Source organism: Numida meleagris, chromosome 1 (assembly GCF_002078875.1).
Source record: "Numida meleagris isolate 19003 breed g44 Domestic line chromosome 1, NumMel1.0, whole genome shotgun sequence".
Lineage (NCBI taxonomy): Eukaryota > Metazoa > Chordata > Aves > Galliformes > Numididae > Numida > Numida meleagris.
Genome location: NC_034409.1, coordinates 75,167,284 through 75,191,062, shown reverse-complemented (window position 1 = coordinate 75,191,062; position 23,779 = coordinate 75,167,284). Strand labels below are relative to the sequence as shown.

Here is a 23,779-nt window from a genome sequence, read left to right as displayed (position 1 = left end):
TAGGGCTGTCTAGAGTTTTGTCACAGTGAAGGTGCAGAGTTCTGGTGAGTATGTTTTTATGATAGTAGTTTTTGGGTTGGGTGGGTGTCATAAATTTGTCCAGGGAGGAGAATGAAAGCATAACTAGGAGATACAGAACATTCAAGATGCTAGCAGAGATGCTGCTAGAGAGAATGCAGGACATGCAACTGCTTATAGGTCAGCAGCATCCTTCTTCCAGCATTACCATATAATTCCACCTCCTCATCCTTTCTGGGACCTTGTTAGCAAACTGCAAGTTCCTGGCTAGACACATGTGAGGAACTCTTACTCTGATTAGACAGCTGAAGTAAACTTGTGTAACCAGCAAGAATTTTCCCTAGTAAGAAAGTATCTTACAGATGGGCTGCCCTATAGAATGTGTACATGTCCTGGGAAAACAAACAAACAAAAAAAACCCCACTTGGTTCCTCACTTCTGCATTTGATTGTAGGCTCCTCCTGCTTCCCAACTCCCATTCTCTGTTCATCAGTTGAGGAGGTGAGCTAGCTGTTTCAAATCAGTATCAAATCAGTATCATGTGCTTTCAGAGAGCAAACATTGCACAGGTCTTCATTAATAATATTTGCATGAATATTGTTTGTTGACATGAGGAATCACATGCACAGTTTGCATATGAGGTATGATGCAGCATGGAGTTTTGCACTATTTGTGATTAGCCAGTTTTTCAGAGTTAGGGACCAGCCCACCTGCAGTCATACCTTCAGCAATACCTGGGATAGGGAATCAAGGATATGTAATTTCACCATGTAAAGCAAACAGTTTTCACCAAGACAGTGTTAGCACAACATTATAGGAATGGGCTAGGGCTGTGATTCTAGCAATCTGTCTTGGAGATCCTTAAAGTTCTTGAAACTATCTATTTATTGTTTACTCATCATGGAACCACAAATTATCATCGCTTTATAGGCATATTTCTAACACAAAATGAATTCCAGCTGGTTCTAGAATATTTTAGGCAGACCATATTAATAATGTCATCCCTGGTAGTATGTCCTAAACCCATTTCTGAATCTTTTTATGGAATACCATTATCTATTGCAAAAAGTACAGCATGTTGTTGCTGTTGCTAAGCATTCCAGATTCCAGACTTCAGTGATCAAGACTCTTCATCTATGTCCTACTAAAATCAACCTAAACATAAATATAAAGGAAACATAAGGATAATAGATAAATTCTTGTACAGTAGAGACAAACCAATACTTACTTTCACATGCTGATTTCCAGAACACTCTTCTGCAGTGGTCAATCTGCAATATTTGAAACTGCACTGTCCACTTGGACTAGCCCTGTCTACTCTCCAACATACAGGGACAGTTATCCTTAGTTTTTCTGCTCTGCTGTTCAGGTAGCCTTCTGAATAATTCTTTCTCCCAAGGGACAGAGTGAAAGAATGAACCCAGCCTAAGTAACAAGGTTGCAAAACTCCCCAGGATCAGGAGTCTTCCCAAGTTTCATCTGAAAATCAAGCACTGTACTGTGTGTGTCCAAATCCTAGGAAAAGTACACAAGTTTTGTGCGTGTGTGTGTTTTCCCTCCTCAGACACTTCTGAGTGGGGACATCAAGCCAATCGGGAGTGGACTGGATGCTGCTAATTGGTTACCTCACTGAAGATACTGGCAAGACTTTTTGGGTGAAATGAGAGTCCTGGCTAAGAGGAGCATGAACTCAGAGGACCTCAAGGACTGTGGAAAGACCAAGTGACACCACATAATGCTCTGCTGTCAGTCCCTGGAGCAGAAATCATGGAGAGGGAGAAAGACAGAGAGATTCTATTGGAGTATTTTGACTCTAGGCCCTTCCCATTGTCCAATCAGCAGTCACTGAACCAGACTCTACCAGTGCTGGGGGAAAGGAGGCTACCTTGAGTGCCTCTTCTTATCCTCCCTTAGACTTAGATAGTCAAGAAGAGAATTAGGTCAAAAGCAGAAGAACGCATTTCCACCTTTGTCTCTAGTAGGCACTAGAGATGGATGACATAGTTTAGGAAGTGCAGCGCAGAGAATGAGGATGAAGAAATCTGCTGAGGAAGGATGCTGAGAAGGGGATACTTAGTGGAAATTTAGGTCCCAGCTCATTTTATTGATCTACTCTGCCAAGGGAGAAATATGTTAGCCTTCATTTCCTCCAAAATATATTTCCTAACCTCTTGAGGAAATATCTTTGGCCTATATTGGCCTTGCCTTTACTGTTCTCCCTATTGCATGCTGGCATGTAATATGCCTGGGACTTTAGGTTTCAGTACTGCTTGTAGGTCAAGACTGGCCACATTTTGCAGTGTTTCTGAAGGAATAAATATATTTAATATATTAAAGATGCCTTATCTTTATTGCCTCTTTTAGCTTTTTGAGTTACTTAACATATTTCAGCACTTCCTCTCTATGGTGAGTATTTCACCGTAAGTGTTAGACACATAGTACATTTCACAGCATATAAGCATGTAAGCTTCATGGGCTACTCTCTCCCAGAAAGTTAGAAGTAGTGGTTCCCAAATTCTAAGCTAGGAGAAGCTGACATTAAAGGTCTTGTGCTGACAGATATGAAACATGCTCCGGGCTACTTTAATACAGAAAATATTTGAGAGCGTTGTGGTCGATCCAATTTGTCATATATAATGCTTTGAATGTTCCCTTTATAACAACCATGCAGGAGCTAGAAGTCTAGTGGAATGGACCTACAGGAGCCACTGGAGCCCTCTTGTCTACTGGCAACTATGCACATGCAAAGTGTACAAGATGGACATCTTGACTTGAATACATTCCTCTCTGCAAGCAGGACGTGACTCTGCAAGAGCTTGGCACTTGATCCTAATAGCTTGTTAATAAGACATGAAAAAAATAATGAAGATCTTGGTAATTAGTTTCTACCTCCTCTCTGCTTCCTTAAACTTTCTTAATTAATCATTTAATAAGACTAGCTAATGCATACATGCTTTCCTGATTCCTTGTGTTAAAACTGTCCAGAAACACAGCAGTAACACTTTGTAAATTCAATGACATGAAAAAGTGCTTTCACTGTTCCCTTGGAATTTCATGTACAACCAAACACAACAGGCTGATAGTGGCTGGGTAGTGCCTTCCCTCTGGTATGGTAAAAGAAGGCAATGACAGTGCCTTCTAATGGGATACAGGCACTATGGAGTAATAGCAAGATTTTTTTTTTTTTTAAATTATAAATTACCTCACCACTTCCACTGACCAGTGATGGCTGGAGAGGAGCACAATCTCCATCCAGACAGATGCTACTCCCTTAGCTGCTAATCCTTAAATGAAGGTGAGGAGGGGTGGATCCAGTCTCCACCACTTCCAGTCATTCATGTGCACTGCTCGCATCTGAGCTCCCTGGGTTACCTACGCCTTCTCACCTGGTGCTCAACCATTGGTTCAGGCTGTGATCTGGCAATTCCACTGCACTCCACCCCTTTCACAGCATGAACCAATGATTGAGCAGGCTGGGGGTAAATTCCTGCTGTATTGGCAATCCAAAGTACAATGTACATTGTGATGTATGTAAAATACCTGTTGCAATGTTGGGTATCAAGGCACTGAAGGTGATTGTTGATAGTCCTTCCGTGGTTCTGTTGGTCCAGTACTTGATGTTCCTTCAGGAGGCATATCGTCTTCAAGGACCAGTAGTACTTCAGGTTCGAGCTCACCAGTTCCCCAAAGTTCAACAGTCCACCACTGGGTGTCACGATGTTTCCTCATGGACACTGGAGCATGCTGGAGTGGTGTTGCAAGGGAACCACAGTTCCTCTCCATGTCTACCAGAGGTCTCTGAGTCTTCAGGATGTTTGCACATAGTAAATAATGCAGTGCTGTTTTTAACAACTGATATGCCTAACCGGCCACAGCCCCTAAAAAATCCAAGTGTGGTCATACTACAAATCAAGTGACCTCTGCTATCTATGTGCCTTACATAAAGCACGGTGGAACTGATCCCAGTGATCCACTCTAAACTGAGTGAGGCTGAGGTTCTCTCTCCTTCTCCCTTCTACTCACTTGTGCAACATTTACATTCCTGCAATTTTTCTTGCCAGAAAATCTTGCTGGAGCCTTAAGCTGAGTTGATAGTACAAGGTCCAGCAGGTGTGGTGATTTTTTACTGTGTCATATCTACTCTTAGTTCTTCCATGCAGAGATTTTATTTTTTCTGTATGTTGTATAAAGGTACACAAACAAACACGTACACTTCTGACTTAGGCCAAGAGAGACACAGTTAAAATGGATCAACCTTGTGACATTTTTCAGACTATGTGAAATCAACTCACCCAACCAGGAGATTGTAGATATGTAGTCTTGAGTGCATTTGCTGATTGCAGTAAGAAGTCTTGGTGATGTCATCATTTGCAACGTTCACAATATGTCTATGATAATACATAAAGGGGAAGAAGGTAATAAAAGGTTACGTGTATGTGTGAAGTACATGAGATAGCAAAGTTGAGCCTGCACTTTCGGAGGACAAAGTGAAATTAAAGTTCTTGAAACTCTATTTCCTAGAAATTCCGTCAGTTTTTGAGGTAGAAAAAAATATGGGATTAAGAGCAATTCTTTGTGCTCAAAATTTTAGGAAGCTAAAGGGGATGATATATTTATTCTGCTTTTTGCAAATACTAAAGTTTCCTATGTATGTGCTACCAGTCCTGATAGAAGACTGATTGACAAAAGAGTAAGTATGGCAATACAAGTAAATGTTCCTAGACAAAATTATGTTTAAATGAATGTGGATAATTTGCATTCATCTATGCAATATGAACTTTAGTCATCCCTAACCAAAGAATGAACTGAGGAAATGCCAGTTAAGCAGAACTGAAAACAAAGAAAACATCTTGGAGCATGAAGAGGCATCCAAGTGTTTTAGTTTTTCCCTTTAGTAAGTTGCCCAATAACTATTCAGCCACAATTAATGTACTGTGTAAAAATAAAAAAAATGTGACTAATTTGTTTTTTTCTGAAGAAACCTAGGACAGTTTGGATGCCCACTGTAAGCTTTGATCTTACTCAGAGTGATTCTGGAATTCATAAATTTGACCCATACGCACTTTCTTGTGTAGTTCAGTTTCCCATTTGGATCACGGGATACAAGTTAAAGAAAAAGAAAGGCAGGAATCTATGATTATTATGTTGCCAAAATTAGATGAAGACACAGACAACAGTTACTGCCAAAACTGCTGTTTTCTGAATTGTCTTTAAAGCACCAGTGTCTTATGAGCTGGCGCATACCACCCAAGGCAGGAGTGACTTTCTTAGCCTCAAAGTCAGAACATAAATTTAGTTATAGACCTCCCTTAACACTTGGAGTAAGACACCCCTAGGTTTGTTAATATACATACAATTGTTCTAGATTTTTTTAAAAAAATCAATTGGTCTATTAGTCGTTACCTACAAGCAAAGATAGTAATTAAATATCTAAGTACTAGCACTGGGATATATACAAAATGGAACAGAATCCTGGTTACTGCAGATTCACATTGCTTAAAGCAGCAGTTTCACAACAAATGGCACTGATTTATAAGCTTTGATTTTTAATTCCTCAGTGTTTTGAATTACATCACGAAGCCGAGAAAGGGGATACTCTATCTTCAAAAAACTGCTGACACACAGCTGCATCTCATCTGTCCTGTAACAAATATTGATATGACCATGTAAAGTTCAAAAAGAAAAGAATTGTTCCTTTGAACAATATTTTGCCTTACCATGCTACTGCAGGAATCCCTCATTACCTGAGTTTTACAGCTTCCTTAAATTTCATGATCAAATGGTGGGTAGCTGAGCCATCACAGTCATTCTTGTCTGCTGCTTTTGACCCGTTAGGACATCCTACACTCACACCAATTCTTTAATTCAAACTCTCTACCTTTTCCTCTGATTCAAATAAAAGAGTAATAATTAAAATATAATGTTGTAATACAGCTGTGCATGAAATTCTAGAAACTATACTACTTACGAAATTGCAATATTTAAAACTCTAAGCTATCCTTACTGCATGAGATGAAGGGTTGCTTAGGAATAAAATAGAAGTGTAAGAAGGCTGTTATCTGAAAGGCATCGTGCCCATATTTTGTGAAATGTGTATGGCGAATATAAGCAGATGACTATAGAAAGCAAAAGAATGTCTTAAATCTTTGAATTCTGCAAAGTATTTAATTCCTGTTCAAACATGGTATTGGTATGTGACAATAGGTGAATTCCTTAAACCCTGAAGCTAGATGTGGGATGCCTGAGAGAGGGAGCAAGAGGGATGAGAAGACAAATACTATGAGAGCCTAAGATTAAATTCTACTTCAAAAAGAATATTCATAAAGATCAGGCACTCAGATTGCACAGATGTATTCAGTAATGGCATTTTTTAAGCTTGACTGCATGATGCTGTCACCTACTAGAACCTGCTTTATTTTTTAAACTAGTTTTTGTGTAAAACAGTACACTGATTCACAAACCAAAAAAAAAGGACCAATGGAAACTTTTGGGAAAGCTGGAGAAAGAGTTCAATACTTGTTAGACAGCTAGTCAGAACTACTTTAGACAAGAAGTTGTAGACAGAGCAGGTGTGGAACCAATGGCCAAATTCAGTGATTTTTTGTATGAAATGAAAGCCACATTCCAAGTGTTTCAATCTAGAAGGAGAAGTAAGTGATGGTAATATTAGCTAAGTCAGGTGCAGATGAATTTGTTTCACTTGTACATGACTGTCACTGGACAGTCCACAAATCTGTGAAAAACGTTGCTAAAACCATCTATATGTGCAGCACCTGGGATGCCCTCTTGATCGTTTCTTTATTGTTCTGTGCCTGGTTCCCTTCTAGGAAGCAAGTTGCTTCCTTCCAGCGGTGTTGCTGGCTCCACTGGAGAAGGCAGCAAATGAGATGCTCAGCACCATAATCCAGTAAGTGCTTTAGTAAAATGTTTCCTTCTCATTTGCACAGAGGTAAGGATGGAAGAAAGAGAGAAACTTAATGTAGGAGTCTTTGTTTGCTGAGGGCTAAAGGGACAAGAAAGGACAAGAAGAAGATACTTGCAGGGGAAAGTTAAAAAACTACCTTTTTCTGCAGGCCTCCATTTTATGCTGTGTGTGAAGTCATCACTGGAGGATTGTTTCAGTGCACACTGGGTAAGAAGCACAGGTAACTGCCGTGGAACAGTAACACACACCAGTGAGTCAGGGTGGAGGCAAGCTTCTGGGCTATCTCTTGCCGTATTGAAGGAGCACAATGAATACTGTACAGCTTCACAGTGAAGGACAATTAATCTTACACCTTCTTCCCCAAATGATTTTCTATGGCCGACTGACTAGAGCCTGTTTAATATACATATGCACTGCCTTTTGTGGTTCCGTGCAGTGAACAACAGTGAACTGCCTCAGTGAACAATATTTTCGCATTGAGACACCTCTATCTGCAATAATCTACACTCAGTTCTATTCTGTTCTTGCATTGCTGTTTCCTTTGCTCAAATGCCACCTAGCTTTCTCTGCACCTATTCTCTGCTTCTGTGGTTTCCTTATTTTAGTAAGCCACTTTCTTTTGCTTATTTTCTGACTTTGTGCTATTTCTATCTTTGTTTGCTTGCTTTTAGCCTAGCCTTAATAGTACCTACTCCTCCATGGCAGTTTCACAGGTTTGCCTCAGAAGTTGAAGTGTGACTGAATCTCCTGGTGAGGTTTGTAATAGAGCAAAGAGGAACGCAGCTCCAGGCTTGTTCCCTAGAATTCAAAGTCCAGTTTTGCCTGCAAAGTCTCTTTTTAGGCTCACAGTCTGTCTCATTCCCTGGTACCCTTTCTAATTTGACAGCTAAACACCATGCTGCCTTGAAACTGATGAGGATGTGAAGCTCTGGGTAACTCAGCAAGGTCTCAGCCACTCTATTTTTACCAGCACCTCAGAATCATTTTTGTAACACTGATTAAATAGTAGCAAATTTCAGGGGTACAATGGTCAAAAACCTCTCCAACATGGCTTGAAGGGACTCAGAAAAGCCTATGGCATCCACGTGAATGGTAACTTCCCTGTCGTTCTGACTCCTCAGTGAATATAGCTTCTTATATCCCCCAAATATTTCCTTAAATTTCAGACTGGATTTGCCCAGACTAATGGGTGAACTGGTGACAAGGAGAAAGGAGTTCTCAAATTTTATGATATTTCCTGAAGAGGTGTAAGAGATATAAGAAAGAAAAGTTGTGGATGGGGAAACAAACACTTAGAGCTACAAGAACATGGATACTGGTCTTTTTCTGCTGCTTTGTTCCAGGACTTGCTATTCAATGACTGAGCATGAATACATTTTACCTTAAAGTTAAGAAAGAGATGAAAACAGAATTCCAGCTGCTGCTAGACCCTCTGCTTCCTTCAGTGATGCATCAGAGGCAGTGACGAAACACTGAGAAAACAAGCCTCACACAAGTCAATTCCAATATGTTATTCCAATTCAGCCAATATAGGGCCAAGTTATCAAACAACTTTAGTGTGAAAATTATAAGTACTGTAATCAGAGGAGTGAGTAACAAGTGAAATATTTCGGTTTTAATCTTATTGTTTGCATATCTTCCCCCCTCCAGACTGTATAACCCCAAGTTCCTCATAGTCATATCCTAGATCACTTTTAGACAGTCAGCAACAAGGCTATTCTTGAGGAAGCAAAGCATAGTCGACTTTGGTTGCCAACTGAGTTTACATCACGTTCACCACTGTCTTCCAAGGACACTACTGCAAAATTGGCATTAATTTAAAAACCTCTGCAAGGGCTGGTGCTGGTGCCTATGAATGCATATGTGTGGTGATCTCCAATGTCAGTCACATGAGTGCAGCTATAAATACTGTTCAGTTGAGGGAGAAGTTCTTTTTGAAGTGCTTGATCGGTTTCCCAGATTTTGCTCTGGGCTTGAATTCTCTCTCTCTCTTCCACCAGTCTCTCAAACCCACCGCTATGTTGCAAGGTGAAGGGAAGCATGAATGCCTTGTCCTATGCTTCTTCTATCTTCGTTGTATCTTGGACTTAAAATAAAAGGCAAATGTGGCCCATAATAATTTAATCCTCATACTTTTGGTTGGAAAAGAAGATGTTTAACCTGAAAGAAGTTAAATCTTTAACGTTAAACATTGATCTTTGAAAGCAACACATTTGTATTTGTGAAGAACAGACGAGATTGTTAATATTGGCAAATCTCAAACTTCTTAACTAGAAATGAAACTGATCTGTAGAGTTAGCAGTTGAGGAGGAGAAAGCCATCTCTCCATAAAATCGGATACATAATCACCAAAGATCAACTGTATATATAAGCACAGTGTTTTCATTCTTAGGTATTTCCCCAAGACTTTTCACATCTTTGGGCTTGGAACTGAGGGAACTGGTCCCAGCCATTTTTCTCCTGCAAGACAAATCAGCACAGAAGAGAAAGTTAAAATTCAATACAGAGAAATGATTGTCTAGTCACATTTCTGCAGCAGGATGTCTATTTCTACTCTTCCTTTGAAGGGCAAATACTGATGATGGAATACAAATATTTATCTTGTCTGGCATGCTTCAGGCAGCCTCCAGCATCTTTTACTGCATAGTTACAAATGAAGCAGTATGGAAGAATTATTTCCTCTGTTACAGATAAGAAATTCTGCAAGTCTTGAGCACTCTATGCTATGCTGAAGCCAATTGTTTAAGGACTACTTCTTTTCAGGGGCTGGAGGTAAGGAAGAGAAAAACGGTAGAAGGCTGGGGATTCAGAGAAACAATCTGCAGTGGAAACTAGTGGAAGTAGGCAGAACATTCCAGTTAGGATTAGAAACTATCAAAATGGCAGTTTAAAATTTCATATTCCTCACTCATTTCTATTAAGAATATTTTTATATAATCCAAACCCCTCCAAAAAAAGAAAACAAGCCTCCGAAAATTTCCTTCTGTTTAACCTGTGACTAAGTTTAATTTACATGAATGATAATTTGCTGCTGATGTTTTTCCACAAATGCACTGGACCTAATTACGCGCATAACTCTTTCTAGTCACTGCTCTCCCATTCTCCAAGTGCAGCCAAGTCTAAGATCAGTAGTCAATTCCCTCTAACTCAGGTGACCAAGTCAAGATGCATTTTATTAATAGGGAAATGAAAATAAGTACATTCCCATCCAAGAGGATGGTCAGTCAATGGATTTGTTTAAAATTTTGTGTAGTTATGTAACAATAAGCTATGAATTTAAGAGTTGTGATAGCGTGTTGTTTATTAAGGAGGAACAGATTTAAGATAAAATGTCAGAACTACAGAAAGTCAGTATCACCCATAGTCTTAATCTTATCCAAGATCTAATACCCAGTATCAAATAGTTAAATATGAACATTTTGAAAACTAAACAAATTTAACAGTAATTTAAGAATGGCATGCGGTGCACAAAACCTTGAAACGTACCAATGAGAAAAGATGGAGAACTCAAATTATTTCTTCCTTGGAAAAGGACTACATATTTGGTCACTCTAAATGTACTGAAATACGTTCCATACAGCAGTTTCATCCCTTGAGAAGTATACTCAACATTATTTAATATTTGAAAGACATTAACAGTGTTTCATTTAGTGGTATTATTAGATACACACTCACCTATAATGCTGGCTAGCAGTTCCAAACGATCTGAGCCAAAAAAGAGCTGAGGTTTCCCATTAACATGCGCCACAACAGCAGGCATCCCAAATGCCTATGGACAGCATGGAGATTAAATGGTGAATGTTATAATGAGAGAAACTTTTGTAGGCACATGATCAGTCTTCAGGACCAAAATCCAAAAATGCTGACTTTTTTTTCCCCTCCCCTTCATTTGAACTTCATTCTGATTCTAATGGAGCTATCAGAAAGTAAAGGACTCTCCAAAGACTGTATGCCCCTCCTGAATGATCACAAAAAGCAACATGGTAAACCCACAGTTTTACATAAAGTAGTGATAAATGGTATCTCTTGATACCGGCCCTGTAGCTGCTCATCCTTGTCAACCAGCTGGAATGGACTGAATGAGTTTCCCAGATGACAATGCAATACATTACCAGAGTTAGCTTTAACATGCTCAAAAAGCAAAAGACAGATGGTCTGTATAGTGCTTTCTAACCGTAACCTTCATTGTTCCTTGCTTCCTAGCGTTCTTAATAGGGAAGGAATGCATAGCTGTGACACTAAAAGGCATTGGAAGCATCTCACCCCATATTTTACTGCTTCCTCAGTTGTCTCCTTCAGACGATTCTTCACTGCAGGGGATGAAGTCATTTCAAGTAGCTTCTGGGTGAGCTCTGAGGATAGCCCAGCCTTTTCTGCTACCTGACAAGTGACAATAAAATTAGGCATGCTCTAATACAAACCATTCCAATTCCTACTAAGGGCTAATGATTTTTTTTTCTTCAATGTTATTACCCAAAGTTTATTACAAAAAAATTACAAAATATTCTTGAAGTTCTTCTAGCCCATTATCTTGCCTTATTCCCAGTCCACTCATTATTTGTTAACTCTTAGTCCCTGAAGCCCTAAACATGCAGTTTTTTTTCAGGCATTCCTGAGAAGAGAAAATACTGAGTATAACGTTTGCTAAGACAGAAACAGTTTGTACTACACGTGTGGCCACCTGGGAGCTCTGATACTTGTAACTCATGGAGTTTTAAAAAAGTATCTCACAAAGAACACTAACTTCCTCAGGTCTACCTACTTTTTTTTTTTTTTCCTCCTTCAAGAAAAGTAAAAGTAATCCTGAGAGAGAATGCTCACAATCACTTTTTATTTAATTTAGCAACCATATTTTCTTGTACCTTCTCTTCCTCCCATACCAGGAGGATCAGAAACTCTTTTTTAACTCTACTTCAATGGGAGATACGCAAGTGTAGTCTGATAGTAACACAAAATGCTGCGCAAGCATGGTAACCAAAGCATTTAGACTGCAATCCTTACACATGGACATTGTATCTGATCGTCACCATGTCAGGGATGGAGCATTTAGGAGGACTGGGGCAGGATTCAGAGACTATATTGCTTCCATAGGAAGTTACAAGAAGTTACTGCTGACTAAAAACTGAGTTTAAAAAAAAAATACTACAGGCACACTCGGAACTGTATGAAGTAAACAACATACCATTTTTTTTCAATCATTGTGTAAAATAAATTCACCTCTAAATACTCAGATGAAAAGATTGGGACCTGTTGCAGCTTTGGATGGCACATTTCTACATGAGAGGAAGGTTTAATATTTGCTGTAGGGGCAGAAAAAAAAAATACAGACACAAGCAAATGAGGAGATGCCTACATCTCTGCATTGCTGAACATGGATACACTCAAAGACTGCCAAGGAGTGGCTAAATTACTTGGAGTTCTTCTGAGTATGCAGCTTGTTTCTCTGAAGTTCCGTATGTCCTCAATTTTTTAAATAATGATGGATTCAGAGAATACCTAAGGACTTTCCCTGGATGTTTAAATACATCCCTCAAATTCTGTCTTTTGGAAAGGTAAATAAAATCCCATCCTTTTCTGAAATTCTGGTAAAAAGATGCACTAACAAAGGCAAGGACTAGACACAGGGGAAATAGCTGGACTGCCAGTTTCAGGTTTCAAATAGGGATGCCAGATAGGAGAGACTGTATCTCTTAGGCATAGGCAATTCTTTTTTTCTTCATGTTCCAAGAACTTAATAATAAAAGAATGTAGAAAGGAGATCCCTTAAAAAGGGACACATAAACCTAGATGTCATTAAAGCCTTAACTGTAATAAACAAAATCTCACTTGCAAAAGACAACATACCAAACAAGTACAATTTCTAAGCATGTAAGAGGGCAACACAGCACTAAATTTAATAGTAAAGCCTGGCTCCATCACTCCAAGGAGTACTGACTTCCCTGACGAAGTGTACCACTCCACAAGAAGATTTCATACATGCATAATATCAAAACCTTCAGGCATTCTGGAGACTATTCTTTCACCACTGTTAATAAAACAGTATTAACAAATAATTCATTTTCTGTTCTGGTTATCTTGCCACAAGAATTAGAAAAAAAAGGAGATATTTATTCTGGGTATAAGAATTATAAATAAATAAATAAAAATCCAAACAGACCAGCTAGAAAAGCGAAACCCACACTTTTTTTCTAGCAAAAAAATTTTAAATCTCCAAGTGGTCATTTGACAAATTTATAAATAATAAAGCCACACTAAGCTGTCTCCATGGTTATTACTGATCCAAGCTATCAGTAAGAATCTATACCAGAAACGCAGAAGCACTAACGAAAAGAAGAGACTTACAGCCAATATACTCTCCACCTGACTGACATCTTCATGCTGGTAAAAAAAAGACAATAAGTAATTCAGTTAACATGAACAAGAGCTCAGTTCTGGACTTGAAGGCAAGTTTTCTAAGGAAACAGAAATAAAAACAATGTTAGTTGTCCCCACTGGAGAAGTTTTTTCTGAAAAAGTTTTAAGTTACCTAAGCAAAGATTGTTCTGACACAAACTACTGATTCACTCAGCCCACAGGACTCACAATACATAGCGAAAATAAGAAACAGCAAATTAAGACAACTAGAAGCTAATTCTTTTCTTGCATTGACTCCTGAATCACTGCCGTGGTTTACTCTGGTAAGCATCTCAGCTCCACACAGTCATTGGTTCACCCCTGCCCCCCACAGTGGGACAGGGAAGAGAACTGGAAAAAGGTAAAACTTGTGGGTTGAGATAAAGACACTTTAGTAGGGCAGGCAAGGAAGGGGAAAATTATAAATATATACATATGTGCATATATATATGTATATACACATGCACAAAAGTGATGTGCAATTCCATTGCTCACCACCTGCCAAATACTGCCCAGCCAGTCCCTGGGCAGCAGCTTTCCTCCAGCCAAATACCCCATTTTTATCATTACACATAGAATCAAGAGTCACCAAGGCTGGAAAAGACCTGCAATATCGTGATATGGAATATATCCCTTTGGCCAGTTTAGCTGTCCTGGTTCTGTCGCCTCCCAGCTCTTTGAGCAATCCCAGCTCCTCACTGGCTGTACAAAAAGCTGAAATGTCCTTGACTCTGTGCAGCACTGCTCAGCAACAGCTAAAACATTGCTTCTTAACAACATTGTTTTTCTCCTAAATCCAAAACATGGCATCATATCAGCCACTACGACGAAAATGAACTCTAGCCCCAGTTGGAACCAAGACAAACACTCATGACCTCATGTTTCCTTCCATGACTTCTAATGGAAAGACTTTTCCTTTCTTTTGCTTACATTCCACATTTAATGAAGTGAGTCAGGAATGGTGACAGAAAGGATCAAGATACTGGCTTCGTAAAATACTGACCTGTGACCAAAAACGTAACCAGAACTCTCTAGATAAGGGTTCCAAGTACTTTGGCTGTGTCATGTCAATGGCTGTGATAAAACGCATGGCTCCAAGAGTGTCTGGAATTAGTGGAGACAAAGAAACATGCTGAAACAAGGCACAGGGTCATGAACAGATAAGAGACTGAAGAAGTGTTACCTAAATACAGTATAATCTTATTTGTAACAATTTCCAAATAGTAAAACTTCTTTTGAATCAACAGTATCTTCAATGCTAATGTGCAGGTATATTTCCCCAGAATTTCCTTTCATGGTTAAAGAACACACAGATTTCACACTGCTTACAGATATAGGGAGAGGCTATGGACAGAGAATTCATCTTCACAGAACCACAGAATCACAGGGGTTAGAAGGGACCTCAAGAGATCATCAAGACCAACATCCCTGCTAAAGCAGGTAACTTACAATACGTCACATAGGCAGGCATCCAGATGGGACTTGAATATCTCCATAGATGGAGACTCCACAACTTTTCTGGGCAACCTGTTCCAGTGCTCCATTATCTTTACCATAAAGAAGTTCTTCTGCACGTTAGTACAGAACTTCCTATGTTCAAGTTTTAGGCCATTACCTCTTGTCCTATCACTACACACCACTGAGAAGAGCCCAGCCTCAACCATTTGCCTCCTATCTCCCTTTAGATATTTATAAACATTTATCTGATCTCCTCTCAGTCTTCTTTTCCCCAGGCTGAACCTGGGTCTGGCTACTCAGCCTTTCTTCATAAGGGAGATGCTCCAGTCATCTTTGTGGTCCTTCATCGGACTCCTTCTAGGAGACCTCTGCCTTTTCTGAACTGGGGAGCCCAGAACCAGACACAGTATTCTAAATATGGCCTCACCAGGACAGAGTAGAGGGAAGGATAATCTCCCTCGACCTGCTGGCCATGCTCTTTTTAATGCACTCCAGGATGCCATTGGCCTTCTTAGCCACAAGGGTACACTGGTGGCTCATGGCCAACCTTTTGTCCACCAGGACACCCAGGTCCCTCTCTGCAGAGCTCCTCTCTACTAGCAGGTCATCCCCTAACCTGTACTGATGCGTGCAGTTATTCCTCCCCAGGTCCAAGACTCTACACTTGCTCTTGTTAAACCTCATCAGGTTCCTCTCTGCCCAACTCTCCAATCTGTCCAGCTCTTGCTGAATGGTAGCAAAGCCTTCAGGTGCATCAGCAAATACTACCAGCTTTGTATCATCAGCAAACTTGCTGAGTGTGGACTCTATCCCTTCACTCAGGTTGCTGAAAATGATGTTAAGCAAGGCTGGATTCAGAACTGACCCCTGGGGAACACCGCTAGTTACAGGCCTCCAGCCAGAATCTGCACCGCAGATGACAACACTCTGAGCTTTGCCAGTCAGCTTGTTTTCAATCCATCTCACTGTCCGCTCATCTATCCCACATTTTCTAAGTCTCAGAACAAGGATGTTGTGGGAGACAGTGTCAAATGCCTTGCTGAAGTCAAGGTACGCAACATCCACTGCTCTCCCCCATCTACCCAGCCAGTGCTGACATCATAGAAGGCTATCAGGTTAGTCAAGCATGATTTCCCCTTGGTGAATCCATGTTGACTACTCCTGATAACCTTCTTCTCTTCCAATTGCTTGGAGATGGAGTTCAGAACAAGTTGTTCCATCACCTTTCCAGGGATGGAGGGGAGGCTGACTGGCTTGTAGCTTCCTGGATCCTCCTTCTTGCCTTTTTTAAAGATTGCAGTGACATTGGCTATCCTTGTCTTCAGGCACCTCTCCCATTTGCCAAGACCTTTCAAAGATGATAGAGAGCAATTCAGTAATCACCTCTGCCAGTTCTCTCAGCACACGTGGGTGCATCCCATCAGGGCCCATGGATTTGTGTGCACTGATTTTGGCTAGATGATCTCTGACTAGATCCACCTCAAACAGTGGAAAGTCTAGCTTCACTCAAACTCTCTCTTACCTCCAGGGTCTGGGATTCCTGAGGGCTAGTCTTAGCAATAAAGACTAAGGCAATGAAAGCATTCAGAATCTCTACCTTCTTGGTGTCCCCTGTTACCAAGGCACCCTCCTCATTTAGTAGGGGACCCACATTTTCCCTAGTCTTCCTTTTACTGCTGACATACTTAAAAAGCCTTTCTTGTTATCCTTTACCTCCTTTGCAAGGTTTAATTCCAAGAGGGCCTTAGCCTTCCTTGTTGTATCCCTACAGGCCCTGACAACATTCCTATATTCTTCCCAGGTGGACAGGCCCTTTTTTCTACATTTCACAGAACTTCTTTCCTTTCAGTCCATCCATGAGTTCTTTGCTTATCCACACAAGCCTCTTGGCACCTTTCCCTGATTTCTTACTCTTAGGGATACACTGATCTTGAGCTTGGAAGTAGTGGTGTTTAAGCACCAAACAGTTCTCATGGGCCCCCTTAACTTCTAACACTCTATCCCACGGGATACCTCCAAGAAGGTCTTTGAAGAAGTCAAAGTTGGCTCTCCTGAAATCCAGGGTAGCAATTCTACTTATTGCTCTGCTTTTTCCACACAAGATCACGAACTCCATCATCCTGTAATCACTGCATCCCAAACTTCCCTCAAACACCACATCCCTGACCAGCCCTTTCTTCTTAGTAAAAACAAAGTCAAGTAGTACACCCCTACTTGTTGGCTTCTCCACCACCTCCATCAGAAAGTTATCATCAATGCGTTGCAGGAACTGCCTGGACCTTGTGTGCCTGGCCATGTTGCTTATCCAACAAATATCAGGATGGTTGAAGTCCCCCATGATAACCATTGATGGGGATTGCAAGGCTACTTCCAGCTGTTTGTAAAAGGTCTCATCCACTTCCTCCTCCTGATCAGGTGGCCTGTAGTACACACCCACAACAGTGTCATCTATGCTAGCCCACCCCTTGATTCTTACCCACAAGCACTCCACTTGTTCATCATTCCCCCCCAACTGGAGCTCAATACATTCTACTTGCTCTCTCACATAGAAAGCAACTCTACCACATCGGCTCACCAGCTTGTCTTTCCTTAAGAGGACATAGCCATCCATGAGAGCATTCCAGTCACGTGAGCTGTCCCACTCTGTCTCTGTGACCACACACACAACTCTAGTTCTTCTTGATTATTTCCCATGCTATGTGCATTGCTATATAGGCACTTTAGGGAAGCAGAGGGTGCAGATATCTCTAGAGGGATGCAAGAAGTTTTAAGCTGGGCTATTGGCAGTGTTATCCTCTCTGAAGAGTAATCACAAGATCCAACTGGACAACTGAGAGGCTTTGCTTTTTTTCTTAACCTTTACTGTAATGGAGGATGTGAACATTTGAATTAGGCAATATTGCCTAAGCTAAATCTTACTTACTTGTACCAAGGATACGTTGGAAGACATCTTCTCGAATTGTTACAGGCACCTGATAATATTTTGCCATTCTTTTTATATCCTTCAGCAGATATTCTGCACGCTTTGGCAACATTGCTGGAGGCTTGTTACCTTTCAGAAAAAGTTCTACTATAAGCAGAAGATTTCAACTATACTATAAAAACACTGGACAAAACAATATATGACAAATTAGACCTCACCTACACACATACCTAAGGAAGAGTGCAATTTCATAGAGTATTAGCGAAACACATGCAGATTTTCCAAATATAACGCTATGATTTAAACACAGTTTATTTTGGTTTTGCGAAGACTGGTTGTTTAAATTAGCAGAACCAGTTTTAAACAAAGGTAAAAACTTCCTGGCAGGGATTTGTACTGATTCAGATTGATGACTTTTCAGGTAAACAACTAGGTATGGGTAAGCAAAGGTGGAGGCTTGTTAATTTCATGATTTATAAATCTCAGGGAATCCTAATAAGGCCCCAAGTGCTATTTCATGACATACTTTGATCCTTCACATATGTTACAAACTGTAAGAGTTCCACAGATTTATTCTGGTTTTAATTCAACTCAAAACTTTCAGAAAATCATTCCACGTGGAATCATTGTTATTCTATTTTAGGACTGAGGAACTTTGGCATTTCCATGTTCCACAGACAGCATAAGCACAGGGGGTATGCAGCAGTAACAGCATGAAAGTCCTTGCAGCTGATTTCTAGGTCACTGCTGAGCTCCATGACCCTATATTTACTTTGTTATTGGTGCCAAAACTGAGTTTAAGGCTGGCTCTGTGAGTTCAGCACTCACTGTGCTCGCCCACAAAAGTATCCTACTAAAGAACGCCAGTCTCCCCACATTAGCTACCAGTTGACTGCATTATGCCGCCAAGGAAAGCCGGACGAAAGCGCAAATCAATATTCCATACATGCTGGTATCGGCAGAGTACCTGCAACACAGAAAGGCAAGCCAGATTAACAGAGATGTCTGCAGATCTGCATGCAAGTAGAAAACAGCGTTCGGCTGGGACACGCCTCCTAACCGCCCCTGGTTTTCAACACATCGCGAAGCAACTGAAAGGGTCCCGCCGAAAGGGATAAAAACAAAAATTCAAACACGTCATGGGCAAAACAAAGCAAACCAAACCAGAAACAAACACGAAACGGAAATGAAGCAGGGATCTCGCGTTAAGCGCACTGGCTCCGCGCCGCGCGGCTCGCAGCGGGGAAGCCTCAAGAGCAGCGAAACGAGACGCCCTTCAGCTGACCCCGGCCGTGTCTGCCAGACCCCCGTGACAGCGGCCGCGGGGAACCGCGGGGGCTCCGGGAACCGTCTCCCTCCACACCTCCTCCCCTCACCTCGAACCCCAGCCAAGAGTAAGGAGACACCACGTCGTAAAAGAGCTCCACGACTACACGACTCATGTTCGCCCCGTCTCGTCCCGTCCCGTCCCGTTCCGTCCCGTGCCGACACGCCCCGCTACCCAGCGTGCCCCACCTCGGGCAGGCGGGCGCCGGCGGGGCCGGGGCGGGCTTCCGCTCACGTGAGCCTGCCCTGGTGGCCGGGGCCTGCGTGTGGCCTCTTTGGTGCGGTGTTTGGGTGTCGTGTCCGTTTTCCCAGGAGCTTCCTGCCCCATGGCTGGGGCCTCGTCCCAGCTGTGAGGTGCTCTTTACTGTCTCTCCTTTGAAGCCTGCCTTGGGAAGTCAAGGGAGGGAGGGAGCTTGTGCCCTTTTCCATGCTGAGGCGGGAGGAGAGGAAGCTCCTGAGGAGGACGGAGGGGAGCTGCCCGTAGCAACCATTCCGGGATGTTTTCCCGAAAGCACGGTTCTCCTGTTGGAGCCGACGGAGGGTATGTACTGGCACTGAGTGGCTCTCCCTCGGGCAGCGTGCATTTCACCCTGCAGCCTGGGGACGGGGTGGGGGAACAACTGTGAGGGTCTCAGGGTGAGACGCTGGAGCGGGACCCTGCCCCGCGATGGCTGTCTTGCAGTGGGAGCAGGAAGAAGAGCTCTTCTAGGCTGACTGGACAAGGTGCTCCTGTTCATGAAAGGAAGCAGGGTGAGACTTCCTTTTCTCCTACCTCCCTGGAATTGGATGGGTTCTTTAATTTGGACTTCTGGGAGGGTGGGAGTGCAGATTTGTGGAGAGACTCCTTTCCCTCAGTTCTTTCTCCTGCATTTGTTTAGGTTGCACATAATACCATGTAAGGGCTGTTGGGCTGGTACAGAAATTTTATTTAACTTTTGCTTAAAACAAGCAAACAAAAAGTATGCATTTTTTTCCATATGAATTTTGCTTCAGGAAGCTTGAGTTTAATTATTTGACACTTCTCCACATGACATCCTGGTTGCCAGATTGAAGAAAAATGGATTTGATGGACGGATCACTCACTGGATATGACGTTGGCTGGATGGTTGCACTCAGAGAATTGTGGTCAACATCTCGATGTCCAGGTGGAGACCAGTGGCGTTTCTCAGGGATTGGTGTTGGGACCAGTGCTATTTAACATCTTTATGTGACACAGACAGTGGGATCGAGTGCACCCTCAGCAAGTTTGCAGACAACACCAAGCTGAGTGGTGCAGTTGACACACTAGAGGGAAGGGATGCCTTCCAGAGGAACTTGGACAGGCTTGAGAGGTGGGCCCATGCCAATCTCATGAAGTTCAGCAAGGCCAAGTGCAAGGTCCTGCACTTGGGTCAAGGCAATCCCAAGCACAGATACAGGTTGGACAGAGAATGGCTTGAGAGCAGGCCTGACGAGAAGGATTTGGGAGTATTGATTGATGAAAGATTCAACATGATCTGGCAATGTGCACTTGCAGCCCAGAAGGCCAACCTGGGTTTCATTGAGAGAAGTGAGACCAGCAGGTCAAGGGAGGTGATTCTACCCCTCTACTCTGCTATCATGAGACCCCACCTGGAGTACTGAGTCCAGCTCTAGAGCCCCCAACACTAGAAGGACATCGAGCTGTTGGAGCAGGTCCAGAGGAGGGCCATGAAGATAATCAGAGGGCTGGAGCACCTCCCCTGTGAGGACAGGCTGAGAGAGCTGGAGAAGAGAAGGCTCCAGGGAGACCTTATAGCCTCCTTCCAGTACCTGAAGGGAAAGCTGGAGAGGGACATCTTATAAGGGCATGTAGTGACAGGATGAGGGCAGATGGTTTTAAAACAGAAGAGGGTAGATTTAGACTAGACATTAGGAAGAAATTCTTTACTGTGAGAGTGGTGAGACACTGGAACAGGTTGCCCAGCGAGGTTGTGGATGCCCTGTCCCTGGAATCATTCAAGGCCAGGCTGGATGGGGCTTTGAGCAACCTGGGCTAGTGGGAGGTGTCCCTGCCTATAGCAGGGGAATTGGAACTAGATGATCTTAAAGGTCCCTTCCAATCCAGACTGTTGTATGATGCTGTGATGTCTGTCCTTTGCATCATACTTTTCAAACTCACATCTTCGTTCTGAGTAGTTGTATTGTTGAATATTTTGTCCTTTTAAAGTGCTTGTTCTACAGAGCTAGTTCAGCTGTCTGTTGATGATGGAAATCTTTTTGGGATTAATCATACACCAAATTAGCTGGCTGAGTTGACATCTTTGGTTGTATGATCATTCAGTTCAGTAAGGGGCAGTGAAATAGAGCATTTTATTCTTTTTCATAGCAGCTGAACTAATTGATCCAAATACCTCCAGAACCACTTAGCTGTTGCAAATTTTCCTGAAGAATTGTCCTGCTGTGAGAGGTCACTTCTTTGCTGGCTGGACACAAGCACAGGAGAGACTAGGAGAGTAGGAAAGGTTTAAACAATGACTGTGAAGGGAAGCATGAAACTAAAGATTGTGCGTGTGCTTCAGCCGGTAGATGGGTGTGGAAATAACTTGCTGTTTTCTTGTCTCTCTTATGTTCTCAAAAATAATTTAAATATGTTTTTAAGGATAAACAGTATGTTATCAAAGTATGGTAGTCATGTCTTCTGTTTCAATTAATATGCAAATGATTCTGCAAACCAGCAAATACTATCCGCAGTTGTTGAAAGGGGCAACTTGGTTGTTGTTTCATGAAAAACTAAAAATAGGAACTTTCTCTCAAGAGTGTCTTCACATCACTAATAATCTTGAAGGTTTTTTTTTTTTTAAAGTAAATGAATTTTTTTGTGACAAAAAGAGGTTATTAATCTCTTCCTATTTGCAACAACTTGGGAATTAAACTGTCTTCCGATACAGGGGAAGATTATAAAAATGTAAAGGAATAAATATATTGGAAACTGAGTTCATTCTAGCATGTCACCACCCCCTTTCTGAAGCATCAATTTCTGAAACCACTGTGGGGCACTAGAGATGTCTTATTTCTTTGTAGTGCAGTGTATTGTTTACAAACAATAATTAAGTAAAGTCCTAGAAGAGAGGGCTAGTTATGACACCAAGACAATGGGAGAGTCCACCACAGTCTTTTATATCATTTCTATCTCATGTTTCTCTTATGTATCATGCTTATACCTGGACTTTCTGTTTCTGCCATTCTGGTCAGGACTCTGCTTTACCTTACGCAATAGCCTGGCTGTCTGTATCAAGATGGATACATGGCAGAGGAAGTCATCAAGTGACTCACTTATGTACCACGAAGAAAGAAGCCTTCATTTTGTCTGCTAAAGAAGTTGATGCTCAGTCATTATGTTGATGGAATTTCTATATAATAGATCTTATTTTAAGTAGTGCCTTTACTAGTACCACACAGCTTCTGAACAAATCTTAGAGTACACATAAAAATGTATGAAGGATTAGAGGTATCCCAGTGATCCTTTGAAGTCCTGTCCACAGATGAAGTGAGATTAAGAATTACTTAATGAATCTTATATCACAAATTGCCTAGTTTATTAGTAATAAAGTTAGTGCTGTTACTGGCAGTTTTTACACTGATATCAACTATGTCTGTTCCAGCTGATAGTTTTCTTATGCTACAGTCTAAAGCACAGAAGCAATCACTGTTTTTCATTTTTTGTATTATCTGTAGTGTTACACATGCAGCCATCCGTGTAGATCAGACAGTCCATTGTTCAAATCCATATCTCTCCAATTTAGATACGAGAAGCTCCATGAGCTTCTCCTTAGGTCCAACCAGTGGTGAGGCTGAAGTTGTATTCCCAGTAGGCACATGCACACAGAGTGCACATATGTACGTGTCTGACCACGCAGCTCACACTGTGATCACATTAGTCAGTGGCACCACAGATACACAAGCCCCTGTGGTTTGTTATCTCAGTCCATTTGCTCCATTCAGCCACACATACGTATGTGTGCACAAACAACAGAGACCCTTCACCCAGGAAAGAATGAGAAAGGACTTTAATATGGATACAGAACAGGCAAAGGACATAGCTAGAAAAGTATACTAATCAGCAAACTATGTACATGCAGCTGGGCCTTTAATCCTGTTACTCCTCTGTTTTCTCACACTTTTTCCTCCACTACTCACCTAAACTCCATTTCCCATCTTTTGTTCCTCCCCCTATTCATCCCACAAGAAATCCTGTGCAATTCCAAGACACACTTCACCTCCATCCTGTAATTGTGTCACAGATCCCCCTTAGCCTGAATAATGATCTGTAGACCTATTCCCCTGTCTTTATCTCAACCCATGAATTCTCACACTTTTACCTTTTTGATTCTCTTTACCACCTGGGAAGAGTGAGTGAGCAGCTGTGTGTCACTTAGCTGCCTGCCATGGTGAAACTACATGATTTTGGCATAGAAGGAGAAAAAGAGAATAAAAGCTTCTCCCTCCAGTCACATTTGTGATTCACTTGTACATAGTTCCGCATCGGAGGTGAGGACAAGAACAGCCTCTCACTGAGTTTCTCATCTTACAAAGAACTATCTAGAAAATTAATTCAGGACTTCACACTTGATGCGACAAATAAAATATCCAAAAGATGAAACACAGTATCAATAATTCTCTTGCAGTTCATTCTCCATTCCTGGTAACCTCCAGAAAGAAGGTCTGTGGATTTGAGGGAGAAACTGTAAAAGGTTTACGGCCTGGTTCAGCCCAGT

At 41.7% G+C, this 23,779-nt stretch overlaps 2 protein-coding genes across 27 annotated transcripts in view; one reads left to right on the top strand and one right to left on the bottom strand.

The window, feature by feature from the left end:
- The window catches only part of LOC110398018 (rap1 GTPase-activating protein 1-like), a 52,819-nt gene extending 49,852 nt beyond the window's left edge, over window positions 1-2,967 (top strand). For 23 of the 25 annotated variants that reach the window (XR_002438183.1, XM_021395255.1, XM_021395331.1 and 20 more), the window contains one exon: window positions 1,583-1,866. Coding sequence is in view for 23 of the 25 variants with exons in the window: in XM_021395255.1 (XP_021250930.1) it covers window positions 1,583-1,592 (10 nt within the window). In the remaining 2 variants the exon portion in view is untranslated. Of the gene's footprint in view, window positions 1-1,582; window positions 1,867-2,689 lie in introns of those variants that run through there. The other 2 variants (XR_002438184.1, XM_021395342.1) reach the window with 1 other exon arrangement.
- On the bottom strand, window positions 8,440-19,229 carry GSTK1 (glutathione S-transferase kappa 1). Of its 2 annotated transcripts, XM_021395479.1 has the most exons (8): window positions 19,094-19,229; window positions 18,603-18,684; window positions 17,718-17,846; window positions 14,340-14,440; window positions 13,286-13,321; window positions 11,207-11,323; window positions 10,619-10,712; window positions 8,440-9,403 (listed from the first exon to the last, which is right to left on the bottom strand). In XM_021395479.1, exons 1-8 carry the CDS (start codon window positions 19,157-19,159, stop codon window positions 9,354-9,356), a joined length of 675 nt encoding a protein of 224 aa, XP_021251154.1. In that variant the 5' UTR covers window positions 19,160-19,229; the 3' UTR covers window positions 8,440-9,353. The 2 variants fall into 2 exon arrangements, with proteins under 2 accessions (XP_021251154.1, XP_021251158.1); XM_021395483.1 differs by lacking the exon at window positions 17,718-17,846.